The sequence below is a fragment of the Brachionichthys hirsutus genome, unplaced genomic scaffold, assembly GCF_040956055.1.
Source record: "Brachionichthys hirsutus isolate HB-005 unplaced genomic scaffold, CSIRO-AGI_Bhir_v1 contig_749, whole genome shotgun sequence".
In the NCBI taxonomy this organism is placed as follows: Eukaryota; Metazoa; Chordata; class Actinopteri; order Lophiiformes; family Brachionichthyidae; genus Brachionichthys; species Brachionichthys hirsutus.
Genome location: NW_027180495.1, coordinates 26,444 through 47,185, shown reverse-complemented (window position 1 = coordinate 47,185; position 20,742 = coordinate 26,444). Strand labels below are relative to the sequence as shown.

The 20,742-nt window shown below is 38.6% G+C and overlaps 1 protein-coding gene across 1 annotated transcript in view; it reads left to right on the top strand.

Moving 5' to 3' along the window:
• LOC137915588 (thrombospondin type-1 domain-containing protein 7B-like) overlaps positions 1 to 20,742 on the top strand; it is a gene marked incomplete at its 3' end in the record, with an annotated part of 90,686 nt that overhangs the window by 43,758 nt on the left and 26,186 nt on the right. Inside the window, exons 7-12 of the mRNA XM_068758782.1 lie at positions 3,094 to 3,285; positions 4,087 to 4,318; positions 9,986 to 10,101; positions 11,186 to 11,318; positions 11,755 to 11,858; positions 19,394 to 19,585. Of these exons, the coding sequence (XP_068614883.1) occupies positions 3,094 to 3,285; positions 4,087 to 4,318; positions 9,986 to 10,101; positions 11,186 to 11,318; positions 11,755 to 11,858; positions 19,394 to 19,585 (969 nt within the window). The remainder of the gene's footprint in view (positions 1 to 3,093; positions 3,286 to 4,086; positions 4,319 to 9,985; positions 10,102 to 11,185; positions 11,319 to 11,754; positions 11,859 to 19,393; positions 19,586 to 20,742) is intronic.

The following is a 20,742-nucleotide window of genomic DNA, read 5'->3' as shown; positions in this document are numbered from 1 at the left end:
TACACAGGTGCTATATAACGATATCATTGTCTGTCTCTCTGCATATGGGTCACAGAGGTCGCCTCACAGAAAAAGCAACGCATAACATTTCCTTTTATGCACATTTCTATGAAGTACAGACGCCTGAAGCAATAATTACTTGGGCGGAAGACACGGCACACAAAGACAATGTATTTCCCACCGAATGCAGTTGCCCCACCGGTTCAAAACAATTATGTTCAATATTAATGCTTCCTACACAAGAAAACAATGGACTTTTGTAAAGATTAAACAATAAAGAAATGCATGAACAAAAATGATCATATTTTATACAATACAACAATTTTAATGCCAACAAGGATGTTCAAATTATCTCAAAAATGCTAAGACCTCATATGAACTAAGCATTTTTGAGATAATTTGAACATCCTTGTTCACAAACCTACAATGCAGGACCTTTTCAGTTGTCTATATAAAATCAACTCTTTCCTGAATTTGGTTGTTGTTGGTGTTTTATTGCTACTAAAGACCTCATATGAACTATAATAGCAATAAAACACCAACAACAACCAAATTCAGGAAAGAGTTGATTTTATATAGACAACTAAGGGTTCTTCAAACTAAATAATTTAAATGAAAAATGCAAATCTGGAGATAATTAAAAAGAATATTCCTTGTTTCCCAAAGGTGATTAACTTAAAATAAAATAAATCATTGTACTATACTCTCATCATTAACCATGTAATATATAATTCACATGTCCCATATGGCAGGAGTGTTTTCAATACTGAGCATGGAAAAGTATTAGTGCAAAATGCTTGGGGATGGCTGGCTTTTCATCTTATGCTGCTAACACCACGCCGTATCCATTGCTATTCCAGCAGCTGAGCGCCTCGCCTGTGCCACACGGCTGTATGCACTTTGATGGCAGGAGATCCCTGATGCGTTCATTTTATGGACTGAAGGTTTTCAAACTTCCCAAGGGAGTCTTTCACATCTGTCTGATGAGGCGATGTCTACATTTGCTCTCTCTACTCGCCTCCTCTGCATTGAGGATATCTGCTTGAAAAGAAAACAAAAAGACAAATTGATGGCAAACCTGCCCCGGAGTTGTTGGTGTACAACAGCCATATTCCGCAATGGAGTGAATGATGGAGAGTTCGAGCAACTTAATGATACTGTCCATGAGCGTATATCCAAAAAGAACAAGCCTCTGGCTGCCGCTGGCACTGTTTAGAAATGAGTGTTGCATCCCTGTTAACTATTTCATGGACAAAGAGACCCAGAAAAAAGCATGGGCCTCTACCAACTCCAACATGAAATAAAAAAGAGGTTTTAATAAGGGTGTTATACAGAAATTAACATTCATGAGACTGTTTATTTTAATTTGTTTAATCACATGGTTAAAGAGTCATTAGAATGAAAGTACAGTAAAAAGAAGAGATTATCTATTTCTCTTATAAAAGAAGAGTTAACTGAGAGCTCTGATGAATATTTCATTACTTGACTGCAAGACGACAGGCTGAGAAAAACAATGGGATGACAAAATGAAATTATATTTGTGTTGAGCAGCAACTTCGAAGGAAGGACAACTAAGGATGCCTGCAAAATTCAATGAATTTTTCATTAAGAATCTTTGCTTCCCCCAAAGTATCAAAAACATTTTGCATTTGACTACCTTTGAGAATGTATTAAATTAAATTATTTTTTTATTTAACATCATTATAAAAAACATCATTATTCTACACATTCTGAGAACCACAGAGTTCTTTTAAATATCTCCTCCAGAAATGTGTTCCTACTCAGATTGCATCTAGTTTGCACCTGACATTAACATGCACCAGCGTTTTGATCCAATCATGATCTATGAGGACAGCTGAACAGGGTCGTGCTGCTCTCCTCCCTCGCTATCCTTGAAGGAAAAGTCAGAAATGCTTTTACTCTTTCTTCCAATGTGATCGGAATATGAAGCTGCTCTCTTTCTGGAGGCTGTTTGTGGATGTGCATCATTGGCAATCTGTCTTCATGCACATGAACACGAATTTTGATGACATTTTCGGGAAATGTGTTGGGAATGTTAAAGGATGATAAAATTGTGGTGATTATGGATTATGGATTATATGGATTATGGAGTGAAGAGATCGTGGATTATGGATTACTTTGAAATTTCCGTTAACATTGCAGTCAATGGAGTTTCAAAATTTGTTCCTCAATATCTCGGTTCGTTATTGACCGATGGAATTTGACACACTCATGTAGGATGGGGACCTCTATCTTACCACTAAATTACATTGGGATCTGATCCAGAATGGAGTCAGTAAAAAATATTACATTTTAACATTGAAAACCCCATTTACAGATCCAAAAATCTGTTAAAAATACGCATCAATTCCGATTCACTTTTACTTTTCATGATTGGTGTATAAAGATACCAAGAACAATTTAAAAACTTTTAATGATGATCCAGATCACCATGTGTAAATCCAATTAGGAGGGGAATGAGCTGCTTGGCGTTCCTAGTATAATGTTAGACTTCATCTGCAGTTCTTAGATACCCCTGAAATGTCATGCATTTTTCCTATGGGTTGGGATTTGTATGCAGCCCCAATTTTTGTTGCACAAGGTTGTGTAATGCTGTCATTATACTACGAGTCTAGATACTCAATTCTAATTATCCTTTACTATAACTACTGCTCTCTAAAACATTATCAGAGATGTAAAAATATTGGTTGAATTTTAAGGCAAGGAAGAAAGAGGACCGCCCTTATTGCAGTCTGTGCACATGCATTTTCAATAATGTATGACATGCATTGACAGGGAAAATCCAGTCTGTTCAATTAGATGATGCACAGAACTGATTCATATCTGATTTATTCCACATATGATAGATGCTTGATTCTGAGCTTTGATTCCACATTCTTATGTCTTTCTTACACATTCATAATTCTTAGTAGATCTGTGCCACATGGGAGAAAAATTGGGTCACTCGAACCATTGTAGTGCAAAGACTGTCAGCCTAAATATCCGGTTGGTGTCGAATGAGGACTTAGTTACTTTCAATCCGTCAGCTGTTGTCTCATTTTCAGTTTCTGTATCCAAAATTGTCATTCTCAGAAAAAGATGTGGCTGGAGCGCTCTGTGAAGGCATTGCTCCCCCCACAGAAGTAACCTGCGAGGTGGCCTGTTCAGCAGACTGTGTGGTCGGTTCTTGGTCTTCCTGGTCAACCTGCTCACACAGCTGTGCCACCAAGAGTGCAGAAGGCCGGCAGAGCCGAACTCGAGCAGTGCTCGCCCTCCCAGGGAAAGGTAAGGCAGGGTTCTCTCTGACTTTTCACTCTATGTTAATGACCTTTTTTTGTCTTGATATCTATGAAAGAAGAGACATTCTGAAAGATGGCAACAGTCTTTAATTTTATAATAACAAATACTCTCGTTTTTACAAATGTAAATTTTACTGGACTTTGCAATTGAGATTTTCCTCCCAATGGTTCTATTTATGTCCATCAAAAGTCACATAATATTAGTAATATTGCATATTAATTTTAGATCCATTACCTCATTACCGACATTAAATACCACAGATTAATTCATGATGTTGTTTTCCCCTCCTTTAGAATAAAAGTGTGTTAATATCTCTGTCAGGCTTGAGCGGTCTCCAGCTTGGACTGTGGCATCATGCCATGGAGGTTACGTGTAGAAAATAACATAATGTATGAATACAAATAACGCCCGGATATATGACAGCCAGGATTCAGGCTCTATGGGCTGATATTGATTGTCACGGCGTGGCAGTGGGCTGTGTTTTGCTCTTAATTCATTGACTGTGACCTCATTGTGACTTTTCCTTTGCAATGACAACAAATTTAAATTCCATTCTGCTAACTTCAACAAACGCTTGTGCTTCTGCAAAGCAGCCGGTGCATGGGCAGGAACAGTATCATGACTTCCAGCAACAAACTGCAGCTAGTACTGAAGGTCAAATTGAGTTTACATTTGTGCAAATAACATGCACCCTGCAAAACAGCCTTGTTTTGCTGGACTAGCGCTCACTCAAACACATCAAAAGGCTGTCTTTCCCTCTGTTGCTTCCTGTGTGTTGCACGCCAGAAGGTAAGCCGTGTCCAGCTGCGGCAGCCCTGGAGGAATGGAGAGTCTGTAATGACCACCCATGTATGGTCCTCTACTGGGAAGCCTCAGCCTGGGGTCCGTGCATCGAGGATGCCTTAATGGATCTCAGTGGATCCAGCTTCTTGAACGGGACCGCCCCCTGTGCAACGGGATTTCAGATCCGCAAAGTGATCTGCACGAAGATGAATACAGGCCCCGTCATCAATAAAAGGTAGGTGCTCTGACCAGGGTTATCTTAATTATGGTATTTCCAATTTATAATTAGACAATATAAAAATTATTCAATATCAGTATTATATATAATCGTTTTTTTCCCCCTTGGCAGCTCTTTTCATATGGCAATGAAATTATTTTTCTCAATGGTACCCAAAGGCGAAAGCTTTGAGTCATTTTGTTTATTAATATACGGTAAAACCACATCTACCATATTTAGTTTGGGAAGGTGTTTCTCCAAAGTCTGTGTAACAAAGCATTTGATCATAAATAGAATAAATGGTTTTTTACCTATTCTAAATGTTTAATGGGAAGAATTGTATCTCATGCCACAAAATGTCGACTCTTGAGTCATTATGCTAATAAGTGAAAGGCGCTTTGAAGCATCATTTTTTTTTACTTTTTTATAACTCTCTGACATTGCCGCTATGCTTAGTTCTAGACACCGGAAGGGCAAAATAGTTCCCAAGAGAAACAAAACAGAAAATTATGGTGCTGAAGAAGAAAGAGTGTTGTAAAATATGCAGAGCAATTCAGAGGTGATCGTGTTTCTCTCACAAAAAAACTAATGTTTTAAGATTCCAGCAGGATCTCATTTTAAAACACAGAGTGTATGCTTTTACTTAGTGACAAATGACCCAAAGGACTTGAAGCATTGTGAAAATACATCTCCAGGGTTTTGTAAATTGAGCTCTTCTTTTGTGCATTCTGCCGGTGTCGAGGATCTTCCTCTGTATAAGCTTGAAATTCATTTTGCTTATGCTCCTCCATTATCGACTGCCGTTCCAGCAATGCGACGCCAAACGCTGCACAGCGCTTATGTGCTGTCACTGTAATGATGTTATAACACACAGCAGGAAGATAGATTTGAAAATAATTCAAGAAGTTTACCCTTCTTTACCTCAATACATTATTGACAGTGCCATAAAATGGATTATGGAGAGGGTTTTTTTTCCTTATGGATGTCCTATCTCCCAACACAGAGGCTTTAAGGAACGCTGCCACCCGTGATCCACCAGCAGATCTTTCCGGTGCTGTATTCTGTAAATTAAATCCCTTCTTTCCTATTCATATGTAGCAGCGGCAAAACCATCAATAACAACTTACTGAGACTTTCTGCTGTCTCTCAACACTGGCAAAGACATAGTCAGGGTTTGACTGTCTTTCCAGAATGGCATAGATTATTATATTATAAGTAACATATATCCTTTACTAATAGTTAAAGCTATTTCCTTAGCTTTAATTCATTTTACCGAAAGACATGTTTAATCTGTAAGATATTCCTTTGTTTTTTCTTAACTGCCACCATCTGATTGGCAGATACCTGAAAGTTTTTGTTGCTAAGCTACTTGAGAAAGGTCATTTAACTCAGAAAACATCCACAAGAGTCCACATGTGCAGCCGGGAAAACAGACCTCTGTCTCCTAGACAGACATTGGCTCAATGAAAGGTCACTAGGTTTTTCCTGGTGTCAGTACAGAACCCTTAAGAAAAATTGCAAATTGAATTTACAGTTACTTTCATCACTTAAGAAGATACATTATTTATTCATAAACAAAATAAATGTCAATAAGAGTGCAAAATATGTGTATTGTGTACTATGTGGGGGGATTATTTATTTTAACACACTGTAATAAGAACTGTAAATAAGATTGCTCAATACCCCTACAGGGACTGTATTTAATATTTTTATATTAAATAGTAGAAATCTTCAGTCAGAAAGTCTGCAAAAATACCAAGTGTGTTCCTTCCAAGTCTAAGTTTATACTTATACAAATACATACATTCGTAAATTGTGACAGAACAACAACACACTAAATTGAATAAAATATATGACACTTTCATGTGTGGTAATTTATTTTATTTTATTTTGAAATTTACAAATACTGATTTTTTTCTTCTGTAGGGGAAATTAATGGCAGATTTTATTGATGTTGGTATCAACTTTATTCTGAGGGTTGTAACAGCAGATAAATACACCAGTGTAAGGTTCATTTAATTACAGTAGCTGTATTTTGAAGAGATAATCACCAACATGTGAAAGACAATTAATGTTTCTAACCTTATTACAGCTGAACACCGTGGCCTAGACTGTGAGCCTGATCCCTTCATTCTGGGCAAAGTAGGCAGTTTTCACCTAGCTGCTCTGTTGCGTTGCCATGCCCTCTAGCATCCATCACTGCAAAGAAGGGAGAGAGAGGGGATCAAGCAAGGGGAGGATGGGTTTTATGAATCCTTATCCTTTGGCATACTTTGATCTCATTCCTGTTTGTGCTGGCTTTCTGCAGTTGCTGGAATGTGGCCCCATGCTGGGTCTCTACTGAGACCTGGATCAGCTTATTTAGCAAAGGAAGCCACTCGCTATTTAAAAAGTGTTAAAATTATGTGTGTGCATGGCCATTCATGTGTGTGTTAAGGAAGGGGTTTGTCTTCTTGTTGATAAAGACATCAAAGTGCAGACTTATTAGATTTTACTTAGCTGCATTAATCTGCACCACTTCAAGGTTGTACAACAAACAAAATGCAACGCAGCCAAAGGGTGCATCATAAATGTGTTCTAAAAGATGTGTAGCAGAGAGAAAAAACAGGATTATTTTCTATTTTAAAACAAAGAAATTGGTAAAACTCTGTGAAGTGCTCTTTAAGACCTGATAATTGTGTCCTTGGTGTGGCAGGAATGATTCATTGGTAAACAATTTGTATAGCCTCACTTTTTGCAGGTTTAATTAGTAGCTGTGCGGTGGACTTTGATTGATTTATTCTTGGAACATTCAGTCTCCTTGATAACAACAAAAGTCTGCAACTGTTTTGTACATTGTTACAAGATACATGCACCCACCTAGTTGTTATTTTAAATAAGCTGCTCCTACATTTACGTGGTAGTTGTAATCCATTTTAAGTATACTACTGTCTACTGCTGTACTTTCGGATTGTCCTGTGAGGGGTCGCCACAGCAAATCACCCAACTTCACCCTGTCCTTTGCATCGTCCTCTCTCATGTCCTCCCTCACTACGTCCATGTATCTTCTCCTGGGTCGACCTCTGGCCCTGTTCCCAGGCAGTTCCATCCTCAGCATCCTTTTACCGATATAGTCCCTGTCTCTCCTCTGGACTTGTCCAAACCATCGAAGTCTGGTCTCTCTGATCTTATAATAATAATAATAATGCTTGATTTTTATATAGCGCCTCCTGACCACCACCAACATTCACTCGCTCACAACATTCACACAGGCAATGTGGGTGACAACGGACACATGCGCCGGAGCCGGGAATCAAACCGCCGACCTCTCGATCATAGGAAGACCCGCTCAACCACCTGTGCCAAAACTCCAAAACGTCTAACCTTCACTGTCCAACTTTTTGTCTCATTTCTAATCCTATCCAACCAACTCCAAAGGAGAACCTCAGCATCTTCATCTCCACCGCTTCTAGCTCCGCCTCCTGTCTTTTCCTCAGATACACTGTCTCTAAGCCGTCCATCATGGCTGGCCTCACCACTGTCTTGTAGACCTTTCCCTCCATCCTCGCTGACACTCTCCTATCACAGAGCACACCTGATATTTTCCTCCACCCGTTCCAGCCTGTCCGCACATGATTCTTCACTTCCTTTCCACATTCTCTCCATCACTCTGCACTGTTGACCCTCGGTACTTGAAGTCCTCTACCTTCTTTATGTCTATCCCTTGTAACCTCACTGTTCCTTGTAGGACCTTCTCATTTACACACATATAATCTGTTTTACTCCTCCTCGCCTTCATTCCTCTCTTTTCTAAAGCACACCTCCACTTCTCTAAATTATCCTCTACCTGCTCTCACTGCAGATCACAATGTCATCTGCAAACATCATATTCCAAGGAGCTTCCTCTCTCACCTCATCTGTTGAGCTATCACCATAGCAAACAAAAAAGGGGCTCACCCTTTTTGTGTACTGTATTACTATAAATACTGAAAAAATTGCAACATTATTTTTATGTAACTCTTTAATGTTATATAACATCAAATTTAATGTGGATTGAAATTTATACCTAATGCTAACATGCTGGATTAGAAAAAGAAAGAACAATATTTACCTCGTTAGATGTTCAAGAAGCCTGGAATTTTTGTTATTTTATTTGAGGGCAAACACAAGTCTTCCATCAATTGCTGAACTTTACTGCATATGCAATCAAATTAGGAATTACTTCATGCCTATTTAAAGGTCTATGTCTGTCCTAACAAGGTGTGCAATGACATTAGTGGCTCCAACAAGAGCAGCTGAAGAGAAGCTGATGAGATTCAGGCTAAATTAAAAAATGAACATCCCATACTGTGATGTTTCCACTAATCAGTTTGTTAAATACATATTTTAACATGAGGAATTTGTGTTAGCAGCTATATTCAAATGCATACATATTAAACTATTCCTCTACATAGTTGTAATTCACTTATTGCCCCTTTTCGTTTATTACCTCCACTAACAAGCATTGGAATAGATGTGTGAGGTGGTTATGTGTTGTTTGCTTGTTTCTGTAGGTCTGTGATTGTTCCGGTTAGGGGTCACCACAGCAGATCATTAATTTCCATTTCAACCTTTCTCTGTCGCCTGCATGTCCTCCAACACCGCTTCCATAAACCTCCTCTTTGGCCTTCTTCTTCTCTTGCCTGGCAGCTCCATCCTAATTATCCTTCTCTCAATATATCCCAATATTCCCTCTTCCAAACCATCTCAATTTTGTCTCCCTCAATTTGTCTCCAAACCATCCAAACCATCCTACCCACACTGTTCCGCGACCATTCCAATTCTTGTTGATTCTGCTGAGTCCAAATGAAAATAACATCTTAAATATCTTAAACTCTCAATTTCCATCTTCATCTTTTAGTTCGTGCCACTATCTTTCAGCTGTACAGCAAGTGTTTTGTACGGCACGTATTTTTGTTTTTCGTTGTTATATTTAATGTATATATTTGTAAAGCCTCTGTTTTTTGATAATACTTACATATATTTACATATGCATATGTTGCATTTCCCTTTTTACTGGTTTTGGTTGAAACCTGAAATTCATGCTGCATATCTTTATTCAATAAATGTGACTCCAGACAGTGCAAATGTATCTTTTGTCACATCACACATTTAATGCTCTCAGCGTTTAGGCTCTCGCCTCGTCTTTGTTACGGTAATGGCGTGGTAGTGTGTTGTCATTTTCTCAGATAATTTAAACCTAACTTAATTTTCATCTTATTAATGATGAAAAGTAGGTTGTTGGATGATTAAAAAAGGGTAAAATGCTCTGATTAATTATTTTGGCTCTGCACAGCCGACTCTAAGACATCCCTTTTCTCATGATAGATGACATACAAGAACCTTTTGCGCATGAATACTGGGAGTGTCTCTCTTTTATTGTAATATGACTATTTTCTTTTTACCCCACAATGAAACACAATGTGTGACAAATCTGGAATTTTTGACATTTGTCCACATTTTGTTTGAGCTTGCAGGCAAGCGGGCATATAATATTTATTTTTGTTGATGTTGTCATTGTTGTTTTTCCTGTCGGGAGATGTGTGATGTCAAGGACAGGCCAGCTGTTTCACTGCACTCTTCTGTTACCAGCACGACAGTGGAAATGTATCATTCGTCGCCCTCGGGTTGAAGAGAATTTCAGACCATGGTTTGTCTCTGTTTTAGGTGTTCAGATCTTGCTCGTCCAGAAACAGTTCAGCCCTGTTTGCTTCCTTGCAAGAACGACTGCATTGTGACACCCTTCAGTGAATGGACAGCTTGCCCTTCAACTTGCATACCAGGTAGCTCTTAAGAATGTGAACTTTCCATGAAATATTCTTCTAAAGGCACAAATACTGTATGTCAAATGTGATAATTCAAGTTTACTGACTAACTATGCTTGAGTGGTGGTACTAAATATCAATGGCAATATTTAATAGAATTACACAGCAATAACCATGAATTGACTCCGTGGCATGGTGAAATAAAAACGTGACAATTAAAACTTGAGAAAAATAAATCACGATATTGTTGTGAGTGTCTCTCTCATGGAAACAAGACACTTCACCCACATTGCCCGGGCGCATGCGCACGCTGCGACCAGCAGCAGACTACAGTTGAAGTGTAACTGCTGTAAACCAATTCTACCTTCGGGTACAAATAAAGTAACCTTACCTTACCTTACCTTTACTACATTATATTATGGCATTACATGAAATTCAAAAAAAGCTATACTTTTAATTTGGCATCTGTAAATCTATATCCAAAAGATAGGACAGCTTACAGTTAAAATATCAAGACATGAGGAATATGAGAGAAAAACCTCATAAGGGATAACATTGCCACCAGGGACTCTAGCTTTAAAATGTTGCCAACCAAATGTGCTCTCTCCCTTGGTGTCTCTGGTGTATTCAATGATGACGTTTAAGTGTAAATGAGAGTGTTAACCGTCCGTAACATTCAGCTGACACATCACGATGAAGATGGGGCATTTAATGGGTTTCAATGTGTGTACTGTAAGTATCTTGGAAATCAAAAAGTATGTAATTGTTTTAAAAAGAATTGAGCAGGCATCTCATGTCTGTAAATATGCTCTAGTCCATTGGGTCCACTGATGATGCAATCACTTTCTTAATTGCAGCATTTTCAATGTTCAGTAATTAGTGTTGTGTAATGAGCCTTGGAGCAGGAGCCAAATGAAACCGTTGCAGTGTTGTGAGTCCAAAGGCAGTCTGCAGCGAAGTGGAAGACGCCACAGCTTCAAGGGCAAACTGCTTTCACTTGGATGAACGTTGACACAGCAGACACATAGGAAATGACACTGTGCAACAAACTGTGTTTACTTAGTGCTGCTTTCTTCTGATGGTTGTGCTTCATGTTCAACAGATAATACGACTGCTGTCACACAGTCTCGGTATAGGATCATCATTCAGCGGTCCTCAAATGGAGGTCAAGAGTGTCCTGACACGCTGTATGAAGAAAGAGAGTGTGAAACGCTTCCTGTATGTCCAGTGTATAGGTAAGACATCAATTATTACACTGTCTTCTTCCCAGGATACGTAATCCTTGTTCATCTACAGTACATTAGCACAGCCTGTGAAGGAAATAGTTTTGAATTGCTTACAATCGCTTAATTATTAAGGCTTATTAAAGGAGAATAACTTCTGCTGTAAAAGCTTTTTCTTCCCAACTTTGTTCACTAAACTAACCAAAATATATATATATATATATATATATATATATATATATTATATACTTTGAATAATGTATAAATCGTATGTGCTGTGAATCTGAAGATTACCCAAATCCCTTTTCTTGCATAAATAACGGCTGCACATTGGATTTTGCCTTTGGTCAAGATCGGCAATTACAAAACAAAGAAAAAACACCCGCACACACATTTATATATATTGTCTGCTGTGCAAATGAAGATTTAACTATAAACTGTGTTGTAGGTGGAGGACACACAAGTGGCACATCTGTATTCTGGTTCCTGATTCTGTGCGACGTGGATTATCTGGACCAGGGGAGCAGTGTGGGAATGGGGTAGAAACAAGAGGCAAGTGTTTTCTTTCTTTTGACATATTTAAAGCTGTACACATGTCAGCTGCCACCACCTGACACCTTAAGCTTTCCTCTTCCATTTATTTTTTATCCTTACCTAATGAGACCTACCGAGCAGACTCAGAATGGCTCCTTGATCAAGAAAGTGGTAGAAAACTAAATTTGTCTAACACGAATAACAAGATGAACCTTTTCTGTTTCTGAAAGGTGAACGAAAACAGTATACAATCTTTAATAATGTAACATAATAAAATCAAAACTGTAAAACAAAAATTCCCCCTGAATGCATAAATGAAAGTGTTTCCACAGCTTCAAACTCGCATCCATAATGAACATTTTCATAATTATTGCTTCACAAATCATATCACAAATAAAATTTAATGTTCAGGCTACACTAAAGCAGTTAAGAGTAAATATATTGCAGTTAGTTGCTTTAAGCTTTATTTGAGCAACTGTACTGCTGAATGTGTTCTGGATATACTCGCTTGTATTGCTAGGTTTTAATCTATTATTTATCAAAATCATGCTGTACGTTGAAAGTTTTATCTTCTTTTACTATTGTTTCCATTAATGAGGTGTCATTCTACACTCCAGCTGTGTTTATTTCATTGTAAGCATATTCTCATTTTGTCTTATTATAATGTGATACTGATTATTGTCAGCATGCCTGCACAGCAGAATTACCTCTTTGATGAAACAACGGTTACAGTATATCTTGGGTTTTGTACTGTGTCCCAGTGAGTGTCAACCATAAATGATTACCATTCGTAGCATGCTTCTAGATTATGTGGATTCCTGCATACTGTCTTTCTGAGTTGATCTGAGAGTGGAGTCCTCAAAGCGATTTCAGCCACATTGCTAAGAAGCAATGGATGATTTCAGATTCATTTAGAGAACGGGTGTCAAACTCATTTTCTCCAAGGGCCACATTAGCATTATGTTTGCCCTCCAAAGGCCAAATGTAAACCCTAACACAGTAAAACATTTAACTACATGTAATGTCATTTAATGTAAAATAAATGTAACTACTCCTTAACATGCTGTTAAATAGCAATTGTTTTTTTTATTAAACTCTTTAGCCACCACAGTAATTAAAATAAAAGATTCAGTTTTTAAATCACTTTTTTTAAAGGTTATAGCTTAAAAATTGTTAGAGATAAAGCCATACTGTAAATGAGAAAAATCATAAGTATGAACCAAAGTTTGCGATGGGAATAAATTAACACATCTAATCATGTGGAAACGTTCCATTCAAATGCAATCATCACGCAGGAACAAAGATAATTGATGCAAAACCAAAAAGCCACCACCTTGTCTTGTCATGGACATGCGCAAACCAACCGAAGTGGGCAAGATAAAGAACATTCCCCGAGTCAATGCCACGGAAAAGACGTCACTTTCAGGATCGGCACTGGACAGCTCCATATATTGCCGACTACCTAAGGAGCTGTCCAGTGCTGATCGTGAGCCCATATGTAGCTGGCGACATATGGGGGCCACAAAAAATTATGTAGGGGGGGCACATTTGGCCCCCAGGCCTTGAGTTTGATGCATGTGATTTAGAGGAAAACAAATGTCCCTAAAACACCTAAAAATGGTATCTTCTAATTTTTTTTACAGGATTCAAGTGACGTTTTCACTGGTTTGCTCACTTTTTCCTGGCAGTATAATTATGACTGACATTTCTCAAGTGACTTTCTATGACTTTTTTGTGAGGACTGAGGAAGTGTCTGGAGTACTCTGTTTAAGAGCAACCTTCATTGACCTTCAACGCTTCCTCTGTGAATGATGATTCTAATACCTGTGACATTTCATATCTTAAGTATTAGCCTGGAATTTGCTGTCAGTTGATGCACAAGGTTTAAATATAGATTTTTGGTAGCAAGAATGTATTCAAGGATTCCTTTCAGTCACTGGGTGAGTTAACATTTCAGTGCAAATGGCATGTAAATGTCAAATTTGAGGCACAATTAGAGCAAAATAGAACAATAGCAATGGGCATTAAAACTTTTAATAAGAACATATTAAAGACCAAAAAAAATACATACAATACTGTTGATTCGTACACAAAGTTTAAGCACCAATTTGCAGCTCTTCTTAGTCACAACTTGTCCTTTTACAAGAAAATGAATCTACTTGGCAAGATGATTGGATGAGTGAGGTTTGGACAGGTCACAATAAATGGTCAATCAATAAATGGCTAAAATTAGCATTAGCATCAAGTAGGTGTGTGTGCAGGCCCTTGCAATATGGGTCCATGATATCAGGCTGTGCTGGGGCGTGCTGTGATGATGGATGAAAAGCAGGACGATGGCCCTCAGGATCTTGTTAGCATATCTTGTTTTTAGTTTTCCACCATCATATTCAAATATGTTCTTTTTTTGTCGCCTGCTTGTACCATAACCTCACTACCACATTCAGGCATTCTATTCAAAATGCTAAGAAAGCTGCGCGTCCTGCACGTTGTCTCCAATCTGCCTCTCACAGTAGAAACTGCACGTTGTCTCTTCTCCAAAATGCCAGAAACCATTAAAAGTTAGCTTTGACCTGCGAGTCAGAATAGCAGGCAGGTCTTGACCCAGTGAAGACGATAAGGATACAAATGGTTCCTGACTATTTTAGCTTTGATCTGCTGCAGTGACCCTAGTTTGATGTACTGCCTTGAAACAATGTGAGAGTGAGATCAATGTTCCTGAATGTTTAGTATATTCCTGTAGGCAGATATTCAGGAGCATGAAAAATTATTTTCCACATTTTAGATGTACCTTTTCCCATGACCAGCCCGAGGCACTCAGATGTCAAAAACATGATGGTTGACCATTATTGTGATGTGCTGTCACATGGATCGATTATCACGACGAAGGAAATCAAGTCTGTATTTATAGACTGAGATAAATACATATTTTTTTATGCATAAATATTTTACTTGTGAGAGTGGCAGCAGTTTTGTTTAGTCTAATTACAGGAAGTTATACTGGGTGATATGCAAATATATCAAGAACCTTTCAAATGGTTCAGGGCCATCTACATATACTCACAATATTCAGCAGTAGGCTATTTTCCATTTCTAATCCAGGTATTCAAAGTGGTGGAACATTTTTTGCAGAATGAAGATGCAGATTGTGCAGCATCATGATGTCAGGCGAGTCAACACCCGCTTTTCACTGCTGTGACTTGGGTTACAAAGAAATATAGAGTAGAAGGTGAAAGCCTGCTTCTATGTTATAGAATAGGATTCACTGGGACATGATGATGTCTTCTTTCACTGGTAAACAGCGCTGGATTAGGGCAGAAGCCAACGTGATTGCAAATGTTAATTTCTCCACAAGGTTTGGCTGTGCCCCCCCCCCAGCTGGCTCCTCTAAAGCTTGCTGGCTCTCAGCAGTTAAGTAGCAGCTGAGCCCCTCTAGTCTGGATGGTCTTCAGCACATATGGGACTGGAAAGCATTTTGACACATGCACATTTTTTTAAACTCCATTGCAATAGTATGTTATATTCTGTACTTATGAATAAATTAGACAACAATGACTCATTTGTGTCAGATGCGACAACTTAAAAATGCTTACTAGATACGCATTGACGAACACTCCCAAAGCGAGAGATGCTGAAAGTCTGAATATCACATTGACTTGTGTGCAGCATCAGAAATATTTTGATGATTAACCGGTTGCATCTAACCGCAGTCAACAATCTAGTGTGACATTGTTGTATTTGGTGGATAAGCTTTATATTATTAGCTTCCTTTACTTATCTGCCAAATATTGGAGAATTTGGTGTTTAAAGTGAAGAACTTGAAGTTCACAAATCTTAGAAGAAATTATACTGGATAATGCAATAATTTGTGTATTACTAGTTATTGATAATATATGTTTGTGTGTCTGTATATATATCAGACCCACTTTTTGTCCACACAGTTAGTCTGATGCGCTGACATCACAACCACAGCATACTGCACTGCGTGCTGTTTACAGACATCTGTAAATATTAGCTGCCAGAACTATTTGAAAGGCATCTGCTCCACCAGAGTGCACATCACAATTATTTGTTGCTTTTGTTTGGCATATGTGCAGATCACTGAGTTCACTGACTATCCATAAATAGGCTGTGATTCAGCTAAATAAACAAAAACACAAAAGGAGAAGTTTGATATGAACAAAGAAAACACGTGAAATGTGAGGGCGTGACGCGTGTTAATTGGGTTGAATCTCACAGTCAATGTGTGAGTGTAGGTACACATGATTATAAGCAGATAAGGATGAGAAGAAGTATATGGGAACACGTTCGGATCACCATTGCTCCATTTTTTTGAGATTAGTGCACGTGTGCATTGGTTCCCCATGTCTTTCCATTGCCTTTGTTTGCACCCATTCCAGATATAAATGTATGTAGAGAGTTATTATTATCGATCGCTCCTATAATGGAGTTTCAGGGGTAAGTGTCAACAGGGCTGAAGGTTGTCAGCATTATGGTGGTTCAGAAAGGTATAGGTATACAGTGAGGTTGATAGCGGAGGAGGCTCTCAGTTGGTGAGAGGGTGTAAAGAGGGGAAGGAAATCAGAGTCACAGATATGCCAGATTGTTTAGAGTCTTCAAAGAAGGAAGCAGTATCATGAAATCAGTGCCGGAATGGACGCCAGTGGAGCAATATGCTGTCTGTAAGGGGGTCTGGTAGAAACACAGCCTGCTCAGTTATGAAGCATTTGTATTTTATGGAGGGAGACCAGACAGGATGGAGTTAAAATGATCAAATCAGGACATGATCAGAGTGTGAACGGTGACGGTGCGGTTAGGATGGCCTTCATACTGTACTATGAAAGATGTCACCCAAAATCTTGAACTGAGGGAACAGGGGAACAGTGGAATTGTCAACATGGTGGTTTAAGGCAGCTCGCTTCACCCATGAGAAACAGCTCAGTTTTAGCACAGGTAAATGTGTAGTATTTAAAGAGCCAATACTTTCACATGAGTCCAAATTCTGCCAACCAGCAGGATGTGTTGCCCCCCCCCTCACTGTGAAGGGTCGAAAACAGAACCCAGTATGAATGTATTGCAGGTGAATTAGCACAAATATTATAACCGATGGGAGCCGCTTTGTGTGGATGAAAAACCACGTTTTAAACGTGATGATAAAAAATAAAAATGTACAAATTGATAAAAGCGACCAATTGCTATTTAAAAGTCTAACGTGCGATAATCCTTTTCAAAGCTCTCCCTTTCAACTGGCTCTCATAAAAGTTCACCTTCCTAAGTAACTGTATAATTAAAGACAATCCCAGTCGGTGGCAACGATACGTGACAAAACCTTCGAGAGACCGTGATGTGAAAGGCCACACAAATGGGCTTGGGCAACCGGAGGCAGGAATTCTAATGTCACAATCATAATGCCAGTACTTGCGTAGTGTGGCTCTGCTAATAAAAAGAAACCGGATGACAGAATGCGGTTGTAACTGGTGGAGTAGGTTTGATAAAAGAGAGGACTATTGGACTTAAATGGGCAGAACTACTTGTCAGCAGGGATGTGGAATTATTCCCACCGTGTTTCTAATTAGGCCAATATTGTAGAGGCTGTTAATGATTTGTTGTTGTTTATTTTACTGGTGTTTTTCAAAAAGGGAAAATTCTATTCACTGTTGAAGGTCCATCTAGATATCATCAGTCTTGAACAAAAACAAGCATGCGGCAGAAAAAAAAAGACCTTTTTATAGCTGTGAGCAAATCGTCAGCCGGCAACATTCGCTGTAGAAATGTGGAAACTGAGCAGTTTTGTCAGCGGGCAGAATTTAAAAGTCAAATAGAAATCGATGAAATCGATTAAAGGTGTGTTTGTATATATAAGCGAATCCTCAATGACATTGAGGCTTTAGGGGGAGGCAACATTTCCTTCAATGATTACATGAGTGGCCAGTGGATGGGATTGCATTTTTCCTGTAATGTCTATTTTTATGTTCAAGAAAGCTCCAGTTAAAATGAACCAATCCTGTTCAAATAGTGGCACCTGACAAAAAAAACAAAAAACCTCCACCCTTCTCATCCTGCATTAGCAGTGACACATTTGTTTTCCTTTCCTTTTCATTTCTATACAACTATTTTAGTTCACTCAGATTGGTTTTGTAACTATTTTCTGGGTTGTCTTGTTTATGCTGCTTCTTCCAGAGCTCTACACCCACAGAATGATTATTCCCTGGAACCCCCATGCAAAGGGCCATGCTGGCTGTGTGCAACTTGATTCACAATATTTGGTTCGCTATTCACGGTCTGCAAAAGTGGTACAAATCAAATGTAATCCCCCCCTAAAATAATGTAGTGGCCAGCCCAATCTATAGCAAAATGATTTATTGCTTTATGCTTTGTTAAAGTCAAACTGGCTAAATATCCTTCCAGAGATGGAAATTTGGATATTTTGTGTACTCGACTTCAAGGATGAGCCATTTATTAGACCAAGCAGTGCAATTTATCAAATGATGAGACACAAAATAAGAAGAATAACTGTGTCTAAAACTATGAAACAGACTATAATGCTTTATAGATTATTTCATAACGAAACACAGTATTGATGTTTTTTCTTAATACAAACTCTGCTGCACAGCAGAGTTTAAGTTTCACACAAATGTCTTCAGAAACTACATAACTCAGAGTAAAGAAATTACAGTTGTGTCGAAGGAACCGTCATTAGTATGAAAATGTATGCAGCGATATGGTCCGAAATCAAATCATCTTTTCTGCAGAGCAAAGCTTTGGTTTCAAGAAAATTACAATAGTTATTTTTAGGAAGTGTCTCCCCCACGTAACATGTTTATTTTTTTTTTATTTGTTTCTTATTTTACAAAAAATCAGAGCAACAGCTTAATGCTCTGATGGCGAGCTTTCACAGTAAAATGCTATGTTGTACGTCTGGTTATGTTGTGGGGGGTTTATTTCTCTTGTGTTGAAATCAGTAATAAGTACCGTTATTTTTTTTACTTAAATACATTTAAGGCTGTATTTTCTCATGTTATTTGATGATCTAACTCCAGTACAATATTTTTATTTTTCATTTTTAAAGGTTCCACTGCAGTGGATCAGTAACCAATTACATGTTTGTAGTTCTTGTTCATAATGTTTATTCATCACTGATTAGCTACAAATGCTCTGATTGTATTCACCATTCAGGTTAATGTGTTATTAGCAGTGCCCCTTTTTTTTGTTAAATTTATCATTACTTCCCCAAGTCTTTTGTAGGTGTTGTTATTGAAGGTTGAATTAGTGCCCTGGAGGTAGCCTGCCCCCTCTCCAACCACCAGTCCACGCTCCATATTTTTTCTGGGTCAGGACTTGAACCGGTGACATTCCACTTTCTAAACCAAGTCCCAAGCCTCTGATCCACTGCTGCGTGACAAGAACTCATGTGGATGAATGTGAAAATATTGCTCGGAGAAAATTGGAAAAAATTAAAATACTACAGCTGAATGACTTTACTGCATGACGTACAATCTGTCTTATGGGCATTGTTCATGTAATTGTTCATGTTGCACTCTGGGCTGTGTTTGCAGGAATCAGTTGTGTTGAAGAGAGCGGAGAGCCAGCCAATATGACAGAGTGCCTGCTGAGGGCTGGCCCCTTGCCCCCGCAGATCAGACAGTGCCGGGTGCCTTGCAAGGATGACTGCTCTATAACTGCATGGTCCAAGTTCTCTGACTGCTCTGGATGTGGCACCCCTCGCAGTCGAAAACGATCACTCACAGGTAAACGGCAGACGACAAGCCCTTCCCTTTATCTCTGCCTCTGGGAAAATGCCCAGCTCAAGCAAAGGCACAGTGATTTGGAAATCTCAATTCTCAAAGCAATTAGCAAATTGCAATTAATGCTATTGATGTTTTTTTCAGTTTTGGGTCTGTTTGTATATTGACAAATATTAATGTAGTAAATTGCACTTTTGACTGTGAATTATACAACAGGATCTAGACAAACCTATTTCCTCACGCTCTCACTGCTTCTGAAACTTTCTACTGTCCCTTAAATAATGTCTCCCCATCTTGTAATCCCTTATTTCATTGCACATGGCAAAAGTCTGTGCAACATGCTGTGGCTGCAGACTGGGCTGGATTCTATTTGTCTTTATAAATATTTGATCCAGTGCTGGAGGGGTTTGCAGTAAATATACCATATATCCTTTTATAATGCTCTTAGAATCCAACAGATGGAATCAGCCCTAGTTTAGTGTGGGCTTTATGCAGGAATAGTGTGTTCTTGTTTTCACAGAGCCACACTAGTCAAAACCAATTTATATTAGAACAGTTTTATACAAGCGTTATTACAAACCTAAAAAAAACTCACATGTACATTGAAAGTAAATCCAAACTTTTCCATGCTTTGAAATGCAGTTAAGGATGTTGGTGGCTTACCTTCTGCTTAGAAAACACAGCCATGCTAATATCAATGCTAAAGTCATACTTTCCAAGTGTACATTTTGCATATTTAAACTGCAATATAGGTCTAACAAGCTTGCATTTCCTGGAAGAAAAATTTTCATAAACTGAAATCCGGCAAGGTAATAGTTTGGAATAGATCAGATTGCAGTGAATATTCCAGTATAAAAACAGCTGTCCTGTTATTGTTACACTGTAGGAACTATCAGTCAACACCTAGGTTGAGTCCTGGGTGTATTAAACTTTCTTGTGTGTTACTATTGGAGTTCTGGAGAATTTAGAGAGAGAGACTGTCTGTGAAGATCCTCGGTCATCCAGGTCATGGTAGATATCTCTGTTGAATAAAGTCAACTTGGACGTGTGCTCGTAGGAAAGGCTTGAAGACGTTCCACGTATTTAACCGAATGGGAGTTGTCTTTCTACTCTTGCCTTTTGCCAAGAACTGCAAGCCAAGTTAGAAAGTCTTTAATGGG